This window comes from Capricornis sumatraensis, chromosome 20 (genome assembly GCF_032405125.1).
Source record: "Capricornis sumatraensis isolate serow.1 chromosome 20, serow.2, whole genome shotgun sequence".
In the NCBI taxonomy this organism is placed as follows: Eukaryota; Metazoa; Chordata; class Mammalia; order Artiodactyla; family Bovidae; genus Capricornis; species Capricornis sumatraensis.
Genome location: NC_091088.1, coordinates 62,590,123 through 62,610,133, shown reverse-complemented (window position 1 = coordinate 62,610,133; position 20,011 = coordinate 62,590,123). Strand labels below are relative to the sequence as shown.

The 20,011-nt window shown below is 41.0% G+C and overlaps 1 protein-coding gene across 5 annotated transcripts; it reads left to right on the top strand.

Annotated features, from left to right (window-relative positions):
* Positions 1–2: 2 nt before the first annotated feature.
* On the top strand, positions 3–12,364 carry LOC138096342 (zinc finger protein 420-like). 5 transcript variants are annotated; one of them, XM_068992496.1, is made up of 6 exons: positions 5,850–5,988; positions 7,004–7,099; positions 8,616–8,696; positions 10,108–10,129; positions 10,893–12,158; positions 12,328–12,364. In XM_068992496.1, the coding sequence occupies exons 1-6, from the start codon at positions 5,955–5,957 to the stop codon at positions 12,362–12,364; spliced, it is 1,536 nt and encodes a 511-aa protein (XP_068848597.1). In that variant the 5' UTR covers positions 5,850–5,954. The 5 variants fall into 5 exon arrangements, with proteins under 5 accessions (XP_068848592.1, XP_068848597.1, XP_068848595.1 ...); XM_068992494.1 differs by having other exon boundaries at positions 7,001–7,099; XM_068992491.1 differs by lacking the exons at positions 8,616–8,696; positions 12,328–12,364 and adding an exon at positions 3–85 and having other exon boundaries at positions 5,862–5,988; positions 9,764–10,747; positions 10,997–12,267.
* The last annotated feature ends 7,647 nt before the right edge of the window (positions 12,365–20,011 follow it).

Genomic DNA, 20,011 nt, shown 5'->3' with positions numbered 1-20,011 from the left:
ACATGCAGATGTGAGTTTGAAACGTCATATCCCCACAGAAGACGCAGAGCAGGAGGAAGAAGAGGAGGAAATGGCAGCTTCTCAGGTGATTATCCTGTCCCGGGTGTGGGGCTGTGTCTGCTTTTCCTCCTGACATGCCTGGACTGAGGATCTGCAAACCTTTAGTTCTCTGCTTCTAAGTTTTCTGCCTGGAGTGCTTGTTATCACCTTCTTATTTTTTCCTTTTTTTTTTTTTCTTAAATAGTGAAAACCAGCTCTTCAGGTTTCGTCTCTCTCATATTCCAGAGCCTTTTCTCCATTGTCTGTATCCTGGCTTTCTATAGAGCATGATGACTTCTCAACATGAAATAGTGACTTTCAATGTTGAATACATTCCCTTCGTGAGAGACCAATACGGGGAGGCACTGGTATCTGAGATTCCCATTCGGATGTGGTTCAGTGTTAGGATCTTAGGGAAGTCGGGGAAATGCCTTGATGAATTTCATGCGGATGCAATTCAGCTCTCTAGAACAAGAGTAAGAAAATGCCCTTGTTAATAGAATGAACTCAGCATTCCAGAATTTTTCAGAAGTTAAAGTAGCGGAGACAATCCTCTATACCGATAAGAAAAATATACTAATTAGATGGACTATTAAGCTACAGATCATGGGAGGTATATAGGAGGTGGAATTTGCAGAAACCTGACATTTTTCATGATAGATTGAGATCATGGTTTTCCTAATATTGCCAAAATGCCTGGCAGTGGTAATGCATTTTTCCATGTATCTTACCCCGTGACCTCTGATGTGCACTGGTTCAGATGCTTCTGTGAGATCTCCACGCTATGAAATTATTATTATTATTTTTTTTGTCTTGAACAAGGATCTTGGAAAGAAAAAGTGATAGATATGCCTATCACAATTAATGAGGAAATGCCGTATCTTTTTAGTTACTCTTTGCTTTGAGAAATGAACACTGTTAGCTAAAACAGATGCACAATTTGAGAGATGTGAATTAAGTTTTACTGGGGGCAAAATGAGGACAGCAGCCCAGCAGACAGCATCTCAGAGAACTCTGAGGAACTGCTCCAAAGAGCCAGTGGGGGAAGGTCAGTGTGTGACTTTGGTGAAGGGGGAGTTCAGTGCATTCAAGCACTTACTTTACAAAAGGTTTTCTGGCAGGCTTGAGAAACTGAAGTCATCATTTAGTGGTTTAGTGTTTTTCTAGATATGAAGAGATGCCAGGATTGGGATCATGAAAGCAGTTCCTGAAAGTATCTGACTCTCTAAAGACCTGTTCCACCAGATTCCCTGGAGCAGAGTGCTTCAATTCACCCTGAACTCCCTCGAAGGGATTGAAGTCAGGTGCAGCACCATAGGGTTCATTCTTCCCAGAGGCAGATCGCAAACGCCCTTGTTGTTCAGTTCAGTTGCTCAGTGATGTCTGACTCTTTGCAACCCCAAGAATCGCAGCACGCCAGGTCTCCCTGTCCATCACCAACACCTGGAGTTCACTTAGACTCACGTCCATCCATCCAGCCATCTCATCCTCTGTCGTCCCCTTCTCCTCCTGCCCCCAATCCCTCCCAGCATCAGAGTCTTTTCCAATGAGTCAACTCTTTGCATGAGGTGGCCAAAGTACTGGAGTTTCAGCTTTAGCATCATTCCTTCCAAAGAAATGCCAGGGCTGATCTCCTTCAGAATGGACTGGTTGTATCTCCTTGCAGTCCCAGGGACTCTCAAGAGTCTTGTCCAGCACCACAGTTCAAACGCATCAATTCTTCCGTGCTCAGCCTTCTTCACAGTCCAACTCTCACATCCATACATGACCACAGGAAAAACCATAGCCTTGACTAGACAGACATTAGTCGGCAAAGTAATGTCTCTGCTTTTGAATATGCTATCTAGGTTGGTCATAACTTTTCTTCCAAGGAGTAAGCGTCTTTTAATTTCATGGCTGCAGTCACCATCTGCAGTGATTTTGGAGTCCCCCAAAATAAAGTCTGACACTGTTTCCACTGTTTCCCTCTCTATTTCCCATGATGTGATGGGACCGGATGCCATGATCTTCGTTTTCTGAATGTTGAGTTTTAAGCCAACTTTTTCATTCTCTTTCACTTTCATCAAGAGGCTTTTTGGTTCCTCTTCACTTTTTGCCATAAGGGTGGGGTCATCTGCATATCTGAGGTTATTGATATTTCTCCTGGCAATCGTGATTCCAGCTTGTGTTTCTTCCAGTCCAGCGTTTCTCATGATGTACTCTGCATAGAAGTTAAATAAGCAGGGTGACAATATACAGCCTTGCCGTACTCCTTTTCCTATTTGGAACCAGTCTGTTGTTCCATGTCCAGTTCTAACTGTTGCTTCCTGACCTGCATACAGATTTCTCAAGAGGCAGGTCAGGTAGTCTTGTATTCCCATGTCTTTCAGAATTTTCCACAGTTTCTTGTGATCCACACAGTCAAAGGCTTTGGCATAGTCAGTAAAGCAGAAATAGATGTTTTTCTGGAACTCTCTTGCTTTTTCCATGATCCAGAGGATGTTGGCAATTTGTTCTCTGATTCCTCTGCCTTTTTTCAAAACCAGCTTGAACATCAGGAAGTTCTTGGTTCACATATTGCTGAAGCCTGGCTTGGAGAATTTTGAGCATTACTTTACCAGCATGTGAGATGAGTGCAATTGTGGAGTAGTTTGAGCATTCTTTGGCATTGCCTTTCTTTGGGATTGGAGTGAAAACTGACCTTTTCCAGTCCTGTGGCCACTGCTGAGTTTTCCAAATTTGCTCGCATATTGAGTGCAGCACTTTCACAGCATCATCTTTCAGGATTTGAAATAGCTCAACTGGAATTCCATCATCTCCACTAGCTTTGTTCATAGTGATGCTTTCTAAGGCCCACTTGACTTCACATTCCAGGAGGTCTGGCTCTAGATGAGTGATCACACCATCGTGATTATCCTGGTTGAAAAGATCTATTTACTACAGTTCTTCCACGTACTTGCGACCTCTTCTTAATATCCTCTGCTTCTGTTAGGTACATCCCATTTCTGTCCTTTATCGAGCCCATATTTGCATGAAATATTCTCTTTGTATCTCTACTTTTCTTGAAGAGATCTCTAGTCTTTCCCATTCTGTTCTTTTCCTCTATTTCTTTGCCTTGATCGCTGAAGAAAGCTTTCTTATCACTTCTTGCTGTTCTTTGGAACTCTGCATTCAGATGCTTATATCTTTCCTTTTCTCCTTTGCTTTTCACTTCTCTTCTTTTCACAGCTATTTGTAAGGCCTCCCCAGACAGCCATTTTGGTTTTTTGCATTTCTTTTCCATGGGGATTGTCTTGATCCCTGTCTCCTGTACAATGTCACGAACCTCATTCCATAGTTCATCAGGCACTCTATCATATCTAGGCCTTTAAATCTATTTCTCACTTCCACTGTATAATCATAAAAGATTTGATTTAGGTCATACCTGAATGGTCTAGTGGTTTTCCCTACTTTTCTTCAATTTAAGTCTGAATTTGGTAATAAGCAGTTGATGATCTGAGCCACACTCAGCTCCTGGTCTTCTTTTTGTTGAATGTATAGAGCTTCTCCATCTTTTGCTGCAAAGAATATAATTAATCTGATTTTGGTGTTGACCATCTGGTGATGTCCATGTGTAGAGTCTTCTCTTGTGTTGTTGGAAGAGGACGTTTGCTATGACCGGTGCATTTCCTTGGCAGAACTCTATTAGTCTTTGTCCTGCTTCATTCCGCATTCCAAGGCCAAATTTGCCTGTTACTCCAGTTGTTTCTTGACTTCCTACTTTTGCATTCCACTCCCCTATAATGAAGAGGACATCTTTTTTGGGTGTTAGTTCTAAAACATCTTGTTCAGTCAGTGGCAATGCTCTTGGAAAGTGCCGATTTGTAGTTAACAACACTCCTGTGTGTTTACTAGAGATGCTGGGATTTGGGAGTGGGGATTTTAATCACTCAAGCCCAGGTCTGATCATTTCCAGTACATTCCACGCTCACATCACAGATAAAGTCTCATCACATTTCTGTATTTCCAAAATGTTTACAAGAATCATATTACTGCTAATCTATGTCCAAAGGTTTTAAATTTTAAAATATGGTTCCATGCAAATGGTAGATTTTTCAAGAAATTAAAAAATTCAGAACCAGAGCTGTCTATTTTTCAAATCATTGTGTATGTCTGCTCCCTAGTGTATTTTAAAAAATTAGAATAATATTGCCACGTGAGTGTATGTTCCATGGTTCTTTGTCTCGTCACAACAAACATTTGGAGCGACGGTCATTAAATCCCTCAGCACATCACAGCCCTAGGGTCTTGGACATGCCATATTATACCTCTTAGGCAAATCAGTGTTAGAGCTCTATTTTATTTAGAAGATAGCAGGAGAATCCATCCTCGAAGTGTGAGGGCATGTCAACCCAAAGACTCGAAGAGAAGAGAGTGGAGGAGCGTGTGGGAGGGAGAAAGAGAGAAAGAGTGCACGCACCTGGGAGAGAAAGAGAGAGAAAAAGCGCTTTGGCTCCTCCTTTTATATGATTTTTCCTCGACCTGGGCCTGCCCTATGCAAATTGGGTTTAGCCAGGAGTGTTGTTTGTTCTACCTGAAGTCTTCACTCTTGTCCTTGGACCTTTCTTTGACCTTCCTTCTCTTTTAGTCTCTGCCATTTTGGGCTCCTTTTCCCTATTCTACCTACCTAACAATATCATCCTCAAATATTTACATACATTTTCAGTCAGTTAAAAATTATCCTGATTTTACTGACATGACCATTTTTCTCTTAATAGGTACACAGTCCCATTTTAGTGTATGTCTGCATGCATGAACATGTTAACATCATTTGATTGAATTTTTTTTCTTTTTTGGTTTTGAAGATTCTCTGAAGCAAGGAATGGCTACCCACTCCAGTATTTGTGCCTTGAGAATCCCATGGACAGAGAAGCCTGGCAGGCTACAGTCCCTGGGGTTGCACACGACTGAGTGACTAACACTTTTCTTGTTTTTAGTATTATTTACAAATACAGAAATTTCTATAAACTTTCATTAGAGTTAGCTCTGTGCATTTGTCTGTGTTTGATTAAAGTCTAGAATCACAAATTGAAGTAAATGTTGCTGCTGCTGCTAAGTCGCTCCAGTGGTGTCCGACTCTGTGCGACCCCATAGACGGCAACCCACCAGGCTCCCCCGTCCCTTAAGCTGTCATTTAAAGAATGGTTGTTAAAATATTTGCCAAAAGATGCTACAGCAACATTATTGATTTTAAATTATTTCTGTTATACATTCAAGACTCTGAAAACTGTCAGAAAGTAGTATATACCAGATCGTTAAAATGATTCTTGTCACCGAGGTTACTATCCTATCAGAACTGTAAAATCTGTAAAGCACTTAAAGTTCAAAGTTAAATGTGAATTCTTTCTTACTATTCTACTTCGTTGCTGTTCAAACATTGTCACTCATGGAGCAGAATTTTCAACATTGCTAGTTCAAATAAGCTTGTGAAAAATGTGGCACACTGAGCCCACTCCAGAACATTTGGATCAGGAAGTGCTTTTTAAAAATATTTCCTGTTTCTTTTGATAGACAGTTTATCCTCTGTCAACTGAGTACAACACTCAAAAATAAATATGCCAATGTTGATCTGATTATAATTTCTCTTCCAAATCAGAATAATTTCTGAAGTGGTTGATGGATCGTATCTCAACCTCTTTACTTGGGGTTAAAATTGTGGTAGAAAATATTACTGTGTAAAAATTATATTCTTGTGTAACACCAGACATTCTCCGACATCAAAACCATCTCTCTTGCTGGTTTCCTCTTGGGTCACATTAGGAAGTATTCTCATGGCCACATGACACCTGTAGTTTGTATTTCAGGGATGGCTGACATTCCAGGATGTGGCCATTGACTTCACTCAAGAGGAGTGGAAATGCCTGGACCTTGGTCAGCGAGAATTGTACAGGGACGTGATGTTAGAGAACTACAGGAACCTGGCCTCCTTGGGTGAGGATAACTGCCTTCCAGAATCCCTTCTCTACCCACTGGGTTTTGGTTCCTGCATTTCTAGAATGCCTCCTAGAATCTTCTGCTCCTTGAAATAGTTTCAGATCCCTACTTTCTATGGGAAAATGGATATTTATGAGTTGAGAAAGAAGACTTCATGATGATTCATTATGATTCTAACTTTTAATTGATGGAATCTGCCTCCTTCTTCTAGGTGAGTGGTAATTCTGTAGGTTCTGTGGTATAAAAGGGTGCCACTCTCCTTTATAAATCAGATTTTTACTACGTACTTACTTTGGCCTTAGTAGTACTTGACTAGAATCTCAAGATCTTTTCTTTATGTATTTGTTAGTTATAAAAGTGCTTTGATAAAGTATTTGGGGATATAACTTTCTAGGCGATATTCACATTCAACCATGCCTTCTCTAGAATGTTAACAATGTAATAATGTAATGAGCAAGATTACAGTCATCTCTGACTCTTCGTGACCCTATGGAATAGTCCATGGAATTCTCCAGGGCAGAATACTGGAGTGGGTAGCCGTTCCCTTCTCCAGAGGATCTTCCCAACCCAGGCATCAAACACAGGTCTCCCACAGTGCTGGTGGCTTCTTTACCAGCTGAGTCACCAGAGAATGTTAATACAGCTTAGGAAACTATGTCCCCAAATACTTTAGTTCTAGGCTCTATTAACATTCTACCATGCCTTCTCTGGGCTTCCCAGGTGGCACTAGTAGTGAAGAACCTGCCTGCCAATGCAGGAGATGTAAAAGAAGTGAGTTCGATCCCTGGGTTGGGACGAACTCCTGGAGGAGGACATGGCAACCCACTCAGTATTTTTGCCTGGACACTCCCATGGACAGAGGAGCCTGGCGGGCTACAGTCCATAGGGTGGCAAAGAGTCAGACATGACTGGAGGGACTTAGCACATGTGCCTTCTCTTCTCACTTGAATACATATGAGATTGGAAACTGATGAATCTCTAGCAAAACAAATATTCCTTTTCCTGATAGCAGGTCTTGTGGTCTCTAAGCCAGACCTGGTCACCTTTCTGGAGCAAATGAAGAATCCTTGGGATGTAACGAGACTGGAGATGCCAGCCATATATACAGGTAGGTGTGAATGGGTGGAGCCGATGAGCCAACGACAGGTCCAAGGATTAGTGAAGAATTCATCCTTTGTCATGTGGTTTGGGGAGATCTGCTTCAATGGAAATGATTTTAGAGAACTCTGGGTTTCTTTCTGTTGCTGTCATAGGCGGATATCACCTGCCCCATTCTGTCTCTTTAAATCATTCCTGAATTCATCATTACTTTTCTCAATCACAGTGAGAACTGAAATCCTTTTCTTGGCCTGTGACAACCTGCATGAATCGATTACTATTGCATTTCTTGAGGGCGGGGGGGGGGGCGGGGGGCGCCTAGGAAAACCGCACATTTCTGAAAAACTCTAAGACGCTCCTATTACAGTTTCTACCTCTAGATGGCCGTATGTGAGCAGAATTGTAGACATACTGCCAAAGTTCTAGGAATATTAGGTACAGAGTGGATTTTTCTTTTTTCTGACTTATAATTTCTAAAACACTGGAAGGTTCAAATATGATCTTCCAGATTTTCAAGTAATTTCTTCACTGCATAAACAAAAACCTCCCTAAAGAGAAGGAATGCCAATCTCAGGGTTACTTCAAACTTTCTGTTTTTTTCATATGAACTCATATGAAATGTTGTGTATTTGCCCCAATTCCTCAATACTAAAAGACTTAAGCATATTCAATTAACTCAAAGAAATTTCAAATAAATTGGCATAAGAGCTTAAAACATTTTCCACCATATTTTTAATGGTTTCAAACTATTACAATGCTTAGATAATATAATCTTTTTAAAACGTTCTTATTGGAGTATAACTGGTTTACAATGTTGTACAGCAAAGAGAATCCATTTTACGTGTAGATATCTACTCTTCTCTTAAGATTTCCTTCCCAATTCGATCTCCACAGAGCATTGATAGTGTTCACACCAGATTTTTAAAGACTCATTTCTTAATTTCTCAAAAACTGCTTCTTTATTTAATTAATCTTGTTATCAGCTTCCCCAGACTTTGTCCTACATGTCCTTGCTTTCTGATTAGACCTATGTCAGTATCATTTATGATTTCTATATTGAAACCTCATATAGAACATGCTAAAATAAAAAGTGGGTTAAAGAATTAGAGGGCACCTAGTGGCATTAGCATTTAAGATGACTTAAGAGGAAGAGTAATCATTAGACTGCCGGTCTCTCCTTCATTTAGTGGTTCTCGTAGCTTTTGTCTTGCTCTTTCCTCTACACCATACTTCTTTGTCCTCTCATTTTGTCACATTTTCTGGGTTTGTGGTCTGTTCTGCAGGCTGCAGGATCCTAGCTCCTCTTGCTCTGTTGTCTTCCCCCTAGGGGGTGAGGTTGGTCCACAGGCTTGTACCCTTACCCCCTTGATCTGGGCTTTGATTGCTGTTATTGTGACCCGAGCCTCCCCTGGATATTGAGGGGAGTGACCCGAGCCTCCCCTGGATATTGAGGGGAGTGTCCCCTTGGCTCTATGGTTGTCACTGCCCTGTCAGTTGTAGGGTCTGCTCCCTGGTTGGTGGAAAAGAGCCCCCATATCCGTTTCTTCACTGTGATTCTGATCTGTGGTCAAGGCAGTTAGGATTGGAGGACACCTACTGGGAGAGAAGCCACTAAGGATTGCTCCTCTGGGATTGTTCACCTTGGGGTGTGCTCAGGCGCTGTGTGAGTCTCACGTGACCCCATGTTGGCACTGCTCTTGGGCCCCTTTCAACCATGGGCATGCTGGCACATTGCTCTGGTGCCAGCAGCTTTCACTTTTAGGGATTTACATCCACTGTTTGTGAAAGCAGAGAGGTTTGCCTCCTTAGATGTTGTTTTCACTAGAACACCAGCATAGATCCAGTGAACTCAGGTCCCAGAATTACATTCATGGAGCTGGACCTGCTGTGGTGCTCTGGGGGCAGCTCAGACTCTACCCTGGCCCCACCCCCTAGTATACCTCTCCACAAAGTCTACAGCTGTTTAACCTACACCTCCCATGGCTGGGGGAGCCCTGTTGTCCATTCAAATGCTCTTCAGGGGCTGAGTTGACAAAGCCAGTTGCAGGTATAAAAGCATGGTTTTTGCAACTGTGAGGAGAGACTTCAGGTTTTCTTCCTTAACCTTGGGGATTAGCTGAGCTTTCAGCCACCCACAGAGCACAGGAGTCTGCTGATTGTGGAGAAGGTGCATGGGGGGAAGCTGTGCCTGGAGCTCAATAGAGCCCACCCATGTGGTGGCCCTTCCTAGTGCTTGGGGAGAAGGGGCCAGCACAGGGTGAAAGAGGCTGCAATGGTGGGTCTTTCCTTTGGGCATCACTCAACAATGGCACTCTGCTCTCTGATGATTCAGGCTTCCTCTACAAGCATTCTTGTTTATAGAGCTCCTCCCTCACCTCTGTCCCCTCAGGATGCCTCCTCACAGTCCACAGCAGTCCTTTGCCTGGGTCTGCTCTCCAGACCCCACATTGCAGCACCCAGCCTTTGTCTGTAGCAGTAGACACCCTCTCTGGCTGGGTAGGCAGGGCTGGGATCAGTACCCTGTGTACAGGTCTCACTCTGTCCTGCTGCCACAGACTGTTGCCGTGGTCTCTTCCCACACAGAATGAGGCTCCCCTTCTGTCCCAGCTGAGCTCACACCAGCCCCAGTAGATAAGAATAGTAGATAAGAAAACTTTCATTTGGTATCTTTCAGCTGTGTCTTCTCACAACACCCGTGGTTTGATGTCAAAGAATCCAAGATTAGAAAATTTAATCCAAAAAACAAACCTAGGAATAGATGAAAGAGCTCACCTTGGAAAGGAACATTTAATGAAAGACCAGGAATATACGGGTGTATGTGAAAGACCTAGAAGATGTTTATATGGACAGAAAGAAACCGAGACAGTTTCACACAACGTGGACATTACTGCCCAAAGAAATGAGCAATGTGAGTCAAACTGCAGAACACACCCATTTCAGTTATCAACATCTGCAGAGAAGTGTATCTCTTCAAGCAAAGGCTTAAATCAGTTTTTGAAACATACACGTTCTCTGAAGGGAAATGTGGAAAATCTGGAAAGTCATCTAGTCTCTACTGCAAATACTCATGCAAACCACTCTGAACACAGGCTTCAATTACACATACATTCAAGCACGTCTGAAAACCAGAAATTGAAAAACGATGGGGAAAACTCACAATATAAGCAGTTTGAGAGATCTGTGAGCAAGAGGTCATTATTCTTCCACCAACAGACAATTTCTCTCTGTTCCAAAATGTGTAATGTTTCCAAAATGTGTAATGTTGATAATAATGGAAGAGATTTAATCCCATCATCATTGTTCAATACACATCATGATACAGTTAATATGGAACAACTTCTCACATGTAATAACACAAGTCAGGCCTTAAGTAAGAGCTTTACCCCCAATGATTATAAGAATATTTACGATGGAGTGAGAAGCCATTCGTGCAATGAAACTGGGTGTAAAACTGAACAAGACTCTAACCCTATGAAACATCAGGGACCTCAATCTTCAGACAAAGATTCTAAAAATAGTACATGGAGGAATATCTTTTATCAAACATCAGGCCTTCCACTAAATGAGAGTGCACATACTGGAGAGAAGACTTACAATGGTGAATATGGTGATGTTTCTAATCAGTCTTCACATCTCACTCAACAGCAGAGTATTCAGAATCCGCAGAAAAGTTACAAGTGTAAGCAATGTGAGAAAACCTTTGCTAGCTCATCCAGTCTAAGACACAGGAAAATTCATTCAGAATGGAAACCTTTCAAATGTACAGAGTGTGACAACACCTCTAATCAGAATTCAGAGCTTAGTCAAGATCAGCAAATCCACACTGGCAAGAAACCTTATGAATGTAAAGAATGTGGAAAACCATTTATGTGTTACTCAAACCTTAGTCGACATCTGCAAATTCACGCGGCGGAGAAGCATTATAAATGTACAAAGTGTGGCAAAGCCTTTAATCAGAAGTCAAATCTTACTCAACACCAGAGAATTCATACTGGAGAGAAGCCTTATAAATGTAAAGAATGCGGAAAAGCCTTCAGTCATTACTCAAGACTTACTCAACACCAGCGAATTCATACTGGAGAGAAGCCTTATAAATGTAAGGATTGTGGCAAAGAATTTAACCAGTGCTCAGGTCTTACTTACCATCAGAGAATTCATACTGGAGAGAAGCCTTATAAATGTACAGAATGTGGGAAATCCTTTAGTCGGAACTCAACTCTTACTCAACACCAGCGAATTCATACTGGAGAGAAGCCTTATAAATGTAAGGATTGTGGCAAAGAATTTAACCAGTGCTCAAGTCTTACTTACCATCAGAGAATTCATACTGGAGAGAAGCCTTATAAATGTAAAGAATGCGGAAAAGCCTTCAGTCATTCCTCAAGACTTACTCAACACCAGCGAATTCATACTGGAGAGAAGCCTTATAAATGTAAGGATTGTGGCAAAGAATTTAAACAGTGGTCAGGTCTTACTTTCCATCAGAGAATTCATACTGGAGAGAAGCCTTATAAATGTAAGGATTGTGGCAAAGAATTTCACCGGTGCTCAGGTCTTACTCACCATAAGAGAATTCATACTGGAGAGAAGCCTTATAAATGTACAGAATGTGGGAAATCCTTTAGTCAGCAGTCAACTCTTACTCAACACCAGCGAATTCATACTGGAGAGAAGCCTTATAAATGTAAAGAATGCGGAAAAGCCTTCAGTCACTACTCAACTCTTACTCATCACCAGAGTATTCATAGTGGAGAGAAGCCTTATACATGTAAAGAATGTGGAAAAGCCTTCAGTCACTACTCAAATCTTACTCAACACCAGCGAATTCATACTGGAGAGAAGCCTTATAAATGTGAGGATTGTGGCAAAGAATTTAACCAGTGCTCAGGTCTTACTTACCACCAGAGAATTCATACTGGAGAGAAACCTTATAAATGTAAGGATTGTGGCAAAGAATTTAACCAGTGCTCAGGTCTTATTTACCATCAGAGAATTCATACTGGAGAGAAACCTTATAAATGTACAGAATGTGGGAAATCCTTTACTCAGAACTCAACTCTTAATCAACACCAGCGAATTCATACTGGGGAGAGGCCTTATAAATCTAAGGATTGTGGCAAAGACTTTGGCAGGCACTCAGGTCTTACTTACCATCAGAGAATTCATACTGGAAAATAACCGTATAAATGGAAAGAATGCGGAAAGCCTTCAGTCACCACTCAAGTCTTAGTCAACACCAGCGAATTCCTACTGGAGAGAAACCTTACAAATGTAAAGAATGTGGAAAAGCCTTCATCAAGCACTCACATCTTACTCAACATCAGAGAATTCATACTGGAGGAAAAACCTTACAAATGTAAGGAAAGTGCCAAAGGCTTTAATCAGAGCTCTCACCTTATTAGACACCAGACAGCACATACTGGAGAGAAACCCTAGTAATAACTGATGGAAGAGGTTTGTCCTAAACACACACTTAAGAAAACACAAGACCATTTATTTAAGAAAGAGAAGGAATGACATTTAAAAAAAAATGTCAAAAAGTATTTAATAAAAATTAAATCTAAATAAATACCAGAAATTGCACACTAGAAAAAGTGAAAGTCACTCAGTCTTGTCCACCTCTTTACAACCCCATGGACTGTGTCCATGGAATTCTCCAGGCTGGGATACTGTAGTGGGAGGCAGATTCTTTACCAACTGAGCTATCAAGGAAACCCGCACAATAGAAAGCATTTCATCAATCCTGTTTTTTGAAATTCCTCTTCAGGAGAACTATTGTAGATAGTAATCCATAGTTAAAACAGAAAATTGATATGTTATTATGGATCACAAGATGAAGGTTGGTATTTAGAAATGTACAGTTATTAGCAATATATCTTTGTTTATATTGATATGATTTGTGATTATTTGAAAACCAAAATAAATGTCATTCAGCTCTGAAATTACACCATGCTGGTGTGCTTCATTTCTAGTGTGTATGCAAAGTTATGTTTTTGATGGTTGCTATCTCAAAGATGAGACAAGGCCTTCTATCCTAGGGAAAAATCATTTATATTTAGTCTCCATTAGAAGATTAAGGACACAGGAATGTAACGTACATCTAAATGGAGGTGTTAGTCATTCATGTCAAACATCCCTATAGGTCACCATGAGGTAAGCGTTCAGGGAGTAATTCCACATTATAGTAAGATGTGTATTTTCAATAGTTATGTCACTTGCTTTTTAAGTAAAATACTTAAAATACTTTTAAGTAAAATACTAAATACAGTCTTGGGACCTTAGAGAAGTAGGGGAAATTCGGAATGAATTTACATATATATGCCACTCAAGACATTTAGAACAGGATTAAAAAATTGTCCTCATGAATAGAATTACCTCAGTGGTCCAGAATTCCACAGGAAGTTTGGTGTATAGAAGGAGAAAAGTATGAGAGACCTTTGTCTATATTGGTAAGAAGGACACACTCTTAAGTGTAGTCTTAGGATACAGAACATGGAAGTTATATAAGAAGTGAATTTTGTATAAACCTGATTTTTCAGGATTTAGATCACTGGCAACATTTATCCCACTACACCTCACGTTTCCTGGTTCAGGTGCTTCTGTGATATTGTGATATTGTGAACTGTGATGTTCCTGCTTTTTGACTTTCATAAGGATTTTTGAAAGATTTAGTGAGGGATGTGTATAAGCTGCTGAAATTAATGTAGCAAGCTGCGCCTTCTTAGTTGCCTTTCCTAAGGAAAATGAACACTCACCTGTGTTTAATACGTTTCTTCCATTTTGGGCATGGAGGTTTTCATCACTCAAGCCCAGGTCTGATCATTTCCGTTAGTAATATACTCCGCACTCATTTTCCAGACTGAATTCTTATCACATCTTTGTATTTTCTACAATATTTACAAGAATGTTATTACTTATGTATGTTTAACTGGTAAATCTAAAATATAATGCAACACAAATGACAGATTTTCAAAGGAATAAAAGATTCAGAACCAAGAGCTCTAATTTTTGTCTTTATGTGTTTTTGCACTCTAGTGTACTTAAAAAATACAGAATATTGCCACAAATAAATTATAAAATTTAAGCACAGAAATCTATTCCTAATTTTATAAACATGAATCATTTTTCTCCCAACTAATGTATGTTTGTGTGCATGAAAATGTTAACAGTATATGACAGTTTTTCTGATTTTGATATTTTTGCCAGTTACCTCAACTGGTAAAACATCCATTACAGTGGTCTCTGTGTTCAGTTCAATTCAGTCGCTCAGTCAGGTCTCTGTGTTGCCTTAAATCTTTTTATAAAATTGAGCTCAGATCCACTGAAGTAAATCCCAAGCTCTACATTTTCTGAATATTTGATCAAATATTCCAAACAATTTTGAACAGCAATATTTTTTAATCTAAAATTATTTATGCGGCTCATTCAAGATTACAAAGTAAAAAACTGTTAGAAAGTTGTAAAGTTCAGTAATGATCAAAAGGATTGTTTTCTCTGCTTACTAATTGATTAAACCTGTAAAATCTGTACTGCGCATAAAGTTCAATAATAACTATGAATTCATACCTGGCTCTTTTCAGTTCAGTTCAGTCGCTCAGTTCTGTCCAACTCTTTGTGACCACATGGACTGCAGCACATCTGACAATCACCAACTCCCAGAGCTTACTCAACCATGTATCCATTGAGTCCTTGACACCATCCAACTATCTCAACCTTTGTTATCCCCTTCTCCTGCCTTCAATCTTTCCAAGCATCAGGCTCTTTTCCAGTGAGTCAGTTATTTGCATCAGGTGGCCAAAGTATTGGAGTTTCCGCTTCAGCATCAGTCCTTCCATTGAATATTCAGGACTGATTTCCTTTAGGATGGACTGGTTGGCTCTTCTTGCAGTTCAAGGGACTCTGAAGAGTCTTCTCCAACACCACAGTTCAAAACCATCAATCCTTTGGTGCTCAGTTTTCTCTATACTCCAGCTCTCACATCCAAAAAGCTTTGACTAGATGGAACTTTGTCAGCAAAATAATGTCTCTGCTTTTTATTATGCTGTCTAAGTTGGTCATAGTGTTTCTTCCATGGAGCAAGCATCTTTTAATTTCATGGCTGCAGTCACCATCTGCAGTGACTTTGGAGCCCAAAACAACAAAGTCTCTCACTGTTTCCATTGTTCCCCCATCTATTTGCCATGAAGTGATGGAACTGGATGCCGGGGCTGTTTGCCATGGCTCTTTTACCTCCGTGCTATTCACAATGGCCATTTATCAACCAGACATTTAGTTAAAACTAAGCTTGTTCAAGGTGAAAAACTGTGGGCCCACCCTAGAACTCTTGAATCATAATGTGCTTTTAAAAAATATTCCTGCTTTGACTGATATTAACTGTTCCTGTGCAACACAAGGAAAACCCTCAAAACTAAATATGCCTCTGTTGATCACATTTAATAATTTTTCTCCCAGATGAATGAATGAATCCTAGTCACTCAGTCACGTCCCATTCTTTGTGACCCCATGGACTATAGCCTGCCAGGTTCCTCTCTCCATAAGATTTCCCAGGCAAGAATACTAGAGTGGGTTGCCATTCCCTTCTCCAGGGGATCTTCCCAACCTTGGCATCGAATCCAGGTCACCCACATTACAGACAGATGCTTTACCATCTGAGCTACCAGGGAAACCCAAGTGGCTTTGTGGATCATCTGTCTTCCTGTTTTCTTCAGGTTAGAAATGCGCTAGAGCATATTACTATGTAAAAAAGAATCTTATTCTATACCTACAGACTCTCTTCTCATTGAAAAACTAGTTCTCTGTACTTTCTGTTTTCAACTTGGGTCACATTAGGAAGTCTTCCCACAGTCACATGGCATCTGTCTGTTGTATTTCAGGGGCAGCTGACATTCTGGAATGTGGCCATAGAATTCATTCAAGAGTGAGAGAGTCAATTCCTAGGCAGGTTGATAAGAAGTCCAAGGGTCCCCAAGGAGAGAGGCGTCTGGAATTCTCAAGAAGAAGGAAAGGACAAACTTTTTGTCTACATTCATTCAGTTCAGTTCAGTTCAGTCACTCAGTCGCGTCCAACTCTTTGCGACCACATGAACTGCAGCACGCCAGGCCTCCCTCTCCATCACCAACTCCCGGAGTTCACTCAGACTGACGTCCATCGAGTCTGGTGCCATCCAGCCATCTCATCCTCTGTTGTCCCTTTCTCCTCCTGCCCGAATCCCTCCCAGCATCAGAGTCTTTGCCAATCAGTCAACTCTTCTCATGAGGTGGCCAAAGTACTGGAGTTTCAGCTTTAGCATCATTCCTTCCAAAGAAATCTCAGGGCTGATCTCCTTCGGAATGGACTGGTTGGATTTCCTTGCAGTCCAAAGGACTCTCAAGAGTCTTCTCCAAAACCACAGTTCAAAAGCATCAATTCTTCAGCACTCCGTCTTCTTCACAGTCCAACTCTCACATCCATACATGACCACAGGAAAAACCATACCCCTGACTAGACAGACCTCAGTCGGCAAAGTAATGTCTCTGCTTTTGAATATACTATCTAGGTTGGTTGTAACTTTTCTTCCAAAGAATAAGCGTCTTTTAATTTCATGGCTGCAATCACCATCTGCAGTGATTTTGGAGCCCAAAAAAATAAAGTCTGACACTGTTTCCACTGTTTCCCCATCTATTTCCCATGAAGTGATGGGACCAGATGCCATGATCTTTGTTTTCTGAACGTTGAGCTTTAAGACAACTTTTTCACTCTCCTCTTTTACTTTCATCAAGAGGCCTTTTAGCTCCTCTTCACTTTCTGCCATAAGGGTGGTGTCATCTGCATATCTGAGGTTATTGATATTTCTCCCAGCAATCTTGACTCCAGCTTGTTTCTTCTAGTCCAGCGTTTTGCTTGATGTACTGTGCATAGAATTTAAATAAGCAGGGTGACAATATACAGCCTTGATGTACTCCTTTTCCTATTTGGAACCAGTCTGTTGTTCCATGTCCAGTTCTAACTGTTGGTTCCTGATCTGCATATGGATTTCTCAAGAGACAGGTCCGGTGGTCTGCTATTCCCATCTCTTTCAGAATTTTACACAGTTTATTGTGATCCACACAGTCAAAGGCTTTGGCATAGTCAATAAAGCAGAAATGGATGTTTTTCTGCAACTCTCTTGCTTTTTCCATGATTCAGCAGATGTTGGCAATTTGATCTCTGGTTCCTCTGCCTTTTCTAAAACCAGCTTGAACATCAGGAAGTTCACGGTTCACGTAGTGCTGAAGCCTGGCTTGCAGAATTTTGAGCGTTACTTTACTAACATGTGAGATAAGTGCAATTGTGCAGTAGTTTGATCATTCTTTGGCATTGCCTTTCTTTGGGATTGGAATGAAAACTGATCTTTTCCAGTCCTGTGGCCACTGCTGAGTTTTCCAAATTTGCTCGCATATTGAGTCCAGCACTTTCATAGCATCATCTTTCAGCATTTGAAACAGCTAAACTGGAATTCCATCGCCTCCACTAGCTTTGTTCATAGTGATGCTTTCTATGGCCCACTTGACTTCACATTCCAGGATGTCTGGCTCTAGATGAGTGATCACACCATCATGATTATCTGGGTCATGAAAATCTTTTTTGTACAGTTCTTCTGTGTATTCTTGCCACTTCTTCTTGATATCTTCTGCTTCTGTTAGGTCCAGACCATTTCTGTCCTTTATTGAGCCCATCTTTGCATGAAATGTTCCCTTGGTATCTCTGATTTTCTTGAAGAGATCTCTAGTCTTTCCCATTCTGTTGTTTTCCTCTATTTCTTTGCATTGATCGCTGAAGAAGGCTTTCTTATCTCTTCTTGCTACTCTTTGGAACTCTGCATTCAGATGCTTATATCTTTCCTTTTGTCCTTTGCTTTTCCCCTCTCTTCTTTTCAGAGGTATTTGTAAGACTGCCCCAGACAGCCATTTTGCTATATTGCATTTCTTTTCCATGGGGATGGTCTTGATCCCTGTCTCCTGTACAATGTCACGAACCTCATTCCATAGTTCATCAGGCACTCTATCTATCAGATCTAGGCCCTTAAATCTATTTCTCACTTCCACTGTAATAAGGGATTTGATTTAGGTCATACCTGAATGGTCTAGCGGTTTTCCCTACTTTCTTCAAATTGATTCTGTATTTGGTATTAAGGAGTTCATGATCTGAGCCACAGTCAGCTCCTGGTCTTGTTTTTTTTTGACAGTATAGAGCTTCTCCATCTTTGGCTGCAAAGAATATATTTAGTCTTAGTCAATTACACAACTCAGTTTAAACTCTGTACTAGGGATTATACAACAACAATGTATCCTGCTTGAGGACAGTTCCTCCTTCCTGAAAATCTTCTGGCTAATCCTGTTATCTTAAAATGTAAATTATGAGAGCGGGTCTAGTAAGATCTTTACAACCTCCAGACATTCTTTTGTTTCATTGGGATAACTAATTAAAAGGTATATAACTCCTTTGCTAACGCTAGTGAGTGGGCACTCTCTCTGCCCTCTTCTGATGTCTATGTCAGAAGCTTTCTCTATCTCTTTTATATTTTAATAAAACTCTATTACACAAAAGCTCTGGGTGATCAAGCCTCGTCTCTGGCCACGAATGGAATTCTTCTCCTTCATAGGCCAAGAATCCCGGTGTCTTCTGTGGCTCAGCAACAACCTTTCAAGAGGAGTGGGAGCGCCTGGACCTCGGTCAGTGGGAATTGTACAGGGACGTGATGTTAGAGAACTATGGGAACCTGGCCTTCTCGGTTAAGGACATCTGCCTTCCAGAATCCCTTATCTAGCCTTGGGATATTGGTTCCTTCACTTGTAGCTTGCCTTCTGGAATCCTCTGTGTCCTACAATAGAGTTTACAATCTCTGCTTTTGAGGAATAAATGGGAGTTGGTGAGAATAGACAGAAAGCTTCCTGATGACTCACATGATTCTAACCTTCCTCTTTCTTGAGCTCTCTGCCTCCTTCACTCTAGACTATAGGTCACTCTCTCAGTTTACTGGTATAAAATCATGCTGCCTTCCTCATAGACAGAGGTCCACCCTTATTTTTGACTGAGTGTTATTCTAATGGAGATTTCAGGACCTGGGTTTTAACTATTGCCTACTACATTAAATGTGCTTTCTATAAAGTCTTTTGGGAAGTCACGTCCTGGACTCTTTTCACATTCTACAATGCCTTCCTCTCTCCCGAGACCACAATGTTGTTCAGTCGCTCAGTCATGTCCGACTCTTTGTGACCCCATGGACTGTAGCATGTCAGGCTTCCCTGTCCATCACCAACTCCCAGAGCTTGCTCAAACTCATGTCCATTGAGTTGATGATGCTAACAAAGCATCTCATCCTCTGTCGACCCCTTCTCTTCCTGTCCTCAATCTTTCCCAGCATCAGGGTCTTTTCCAATGAGTCGGCTCTTCCCATCAAGTGGCCAAAGTATTGGAGTTTCAGCTTTGGCATTAGTCCTCCCAGTGAATATTCAGGACTGATTTCCTTTAGGGTGGACTGGTTTGATCTCCTTGGCGTCCAAGGGAACTCTCAAGAGTCTTCTCTAGCACCGCAGTTCTAAAGCATCAGTTCTTTGGCACTCAGCCTTCTTTATGGTCCATCTCTTACATCCATAATAACTACTGGAACAACCATAGGTTTGACTAGATGGACTTTTGTTGGCAAAGTAATGTGTCTGCTTTTTAACACCCTGTCTAGGTTTATCATTGCTTTTCTTCCAAGGAGCAAGCATCTTTTAATTTCATGGCTGCACTCACCATCTGCATTGATTTTGGAGCCCAAGGAAATAAAGTCTCTCCCTGTTACCATCGGTTCCCCTTTTATTTGCCATGAAGAGATGGGACTGGATGCCATGATCTTAGTTTTTTGAATTTTGAGTATTAAGCCAGCTTTTTCACTCTCCTCTTTCACTTTCACCAAGA

What these genes read in the sequence shown, in the direction of transcription:
- LOC138096342 (XM_068992491.1), top strand. An exon ending in CAGGAACCTGGCCTCCTTGG is followed by an intron (nt 5,989 to 7,003) that starts GTGAGGATAACT and finishes TCCTGATAGCAG; the next exon opens with GTCTTGTGGTCTCTAAGCCA. An exon ending in GATGCCAGCCATATATACAG is followed by an intron (nt 7,100 to 9,763) that starts GTAGGTGTGAAT and finishes GGTATCTTTCAG; the next exon opens with CTGTGTCTTCTCACAACACC.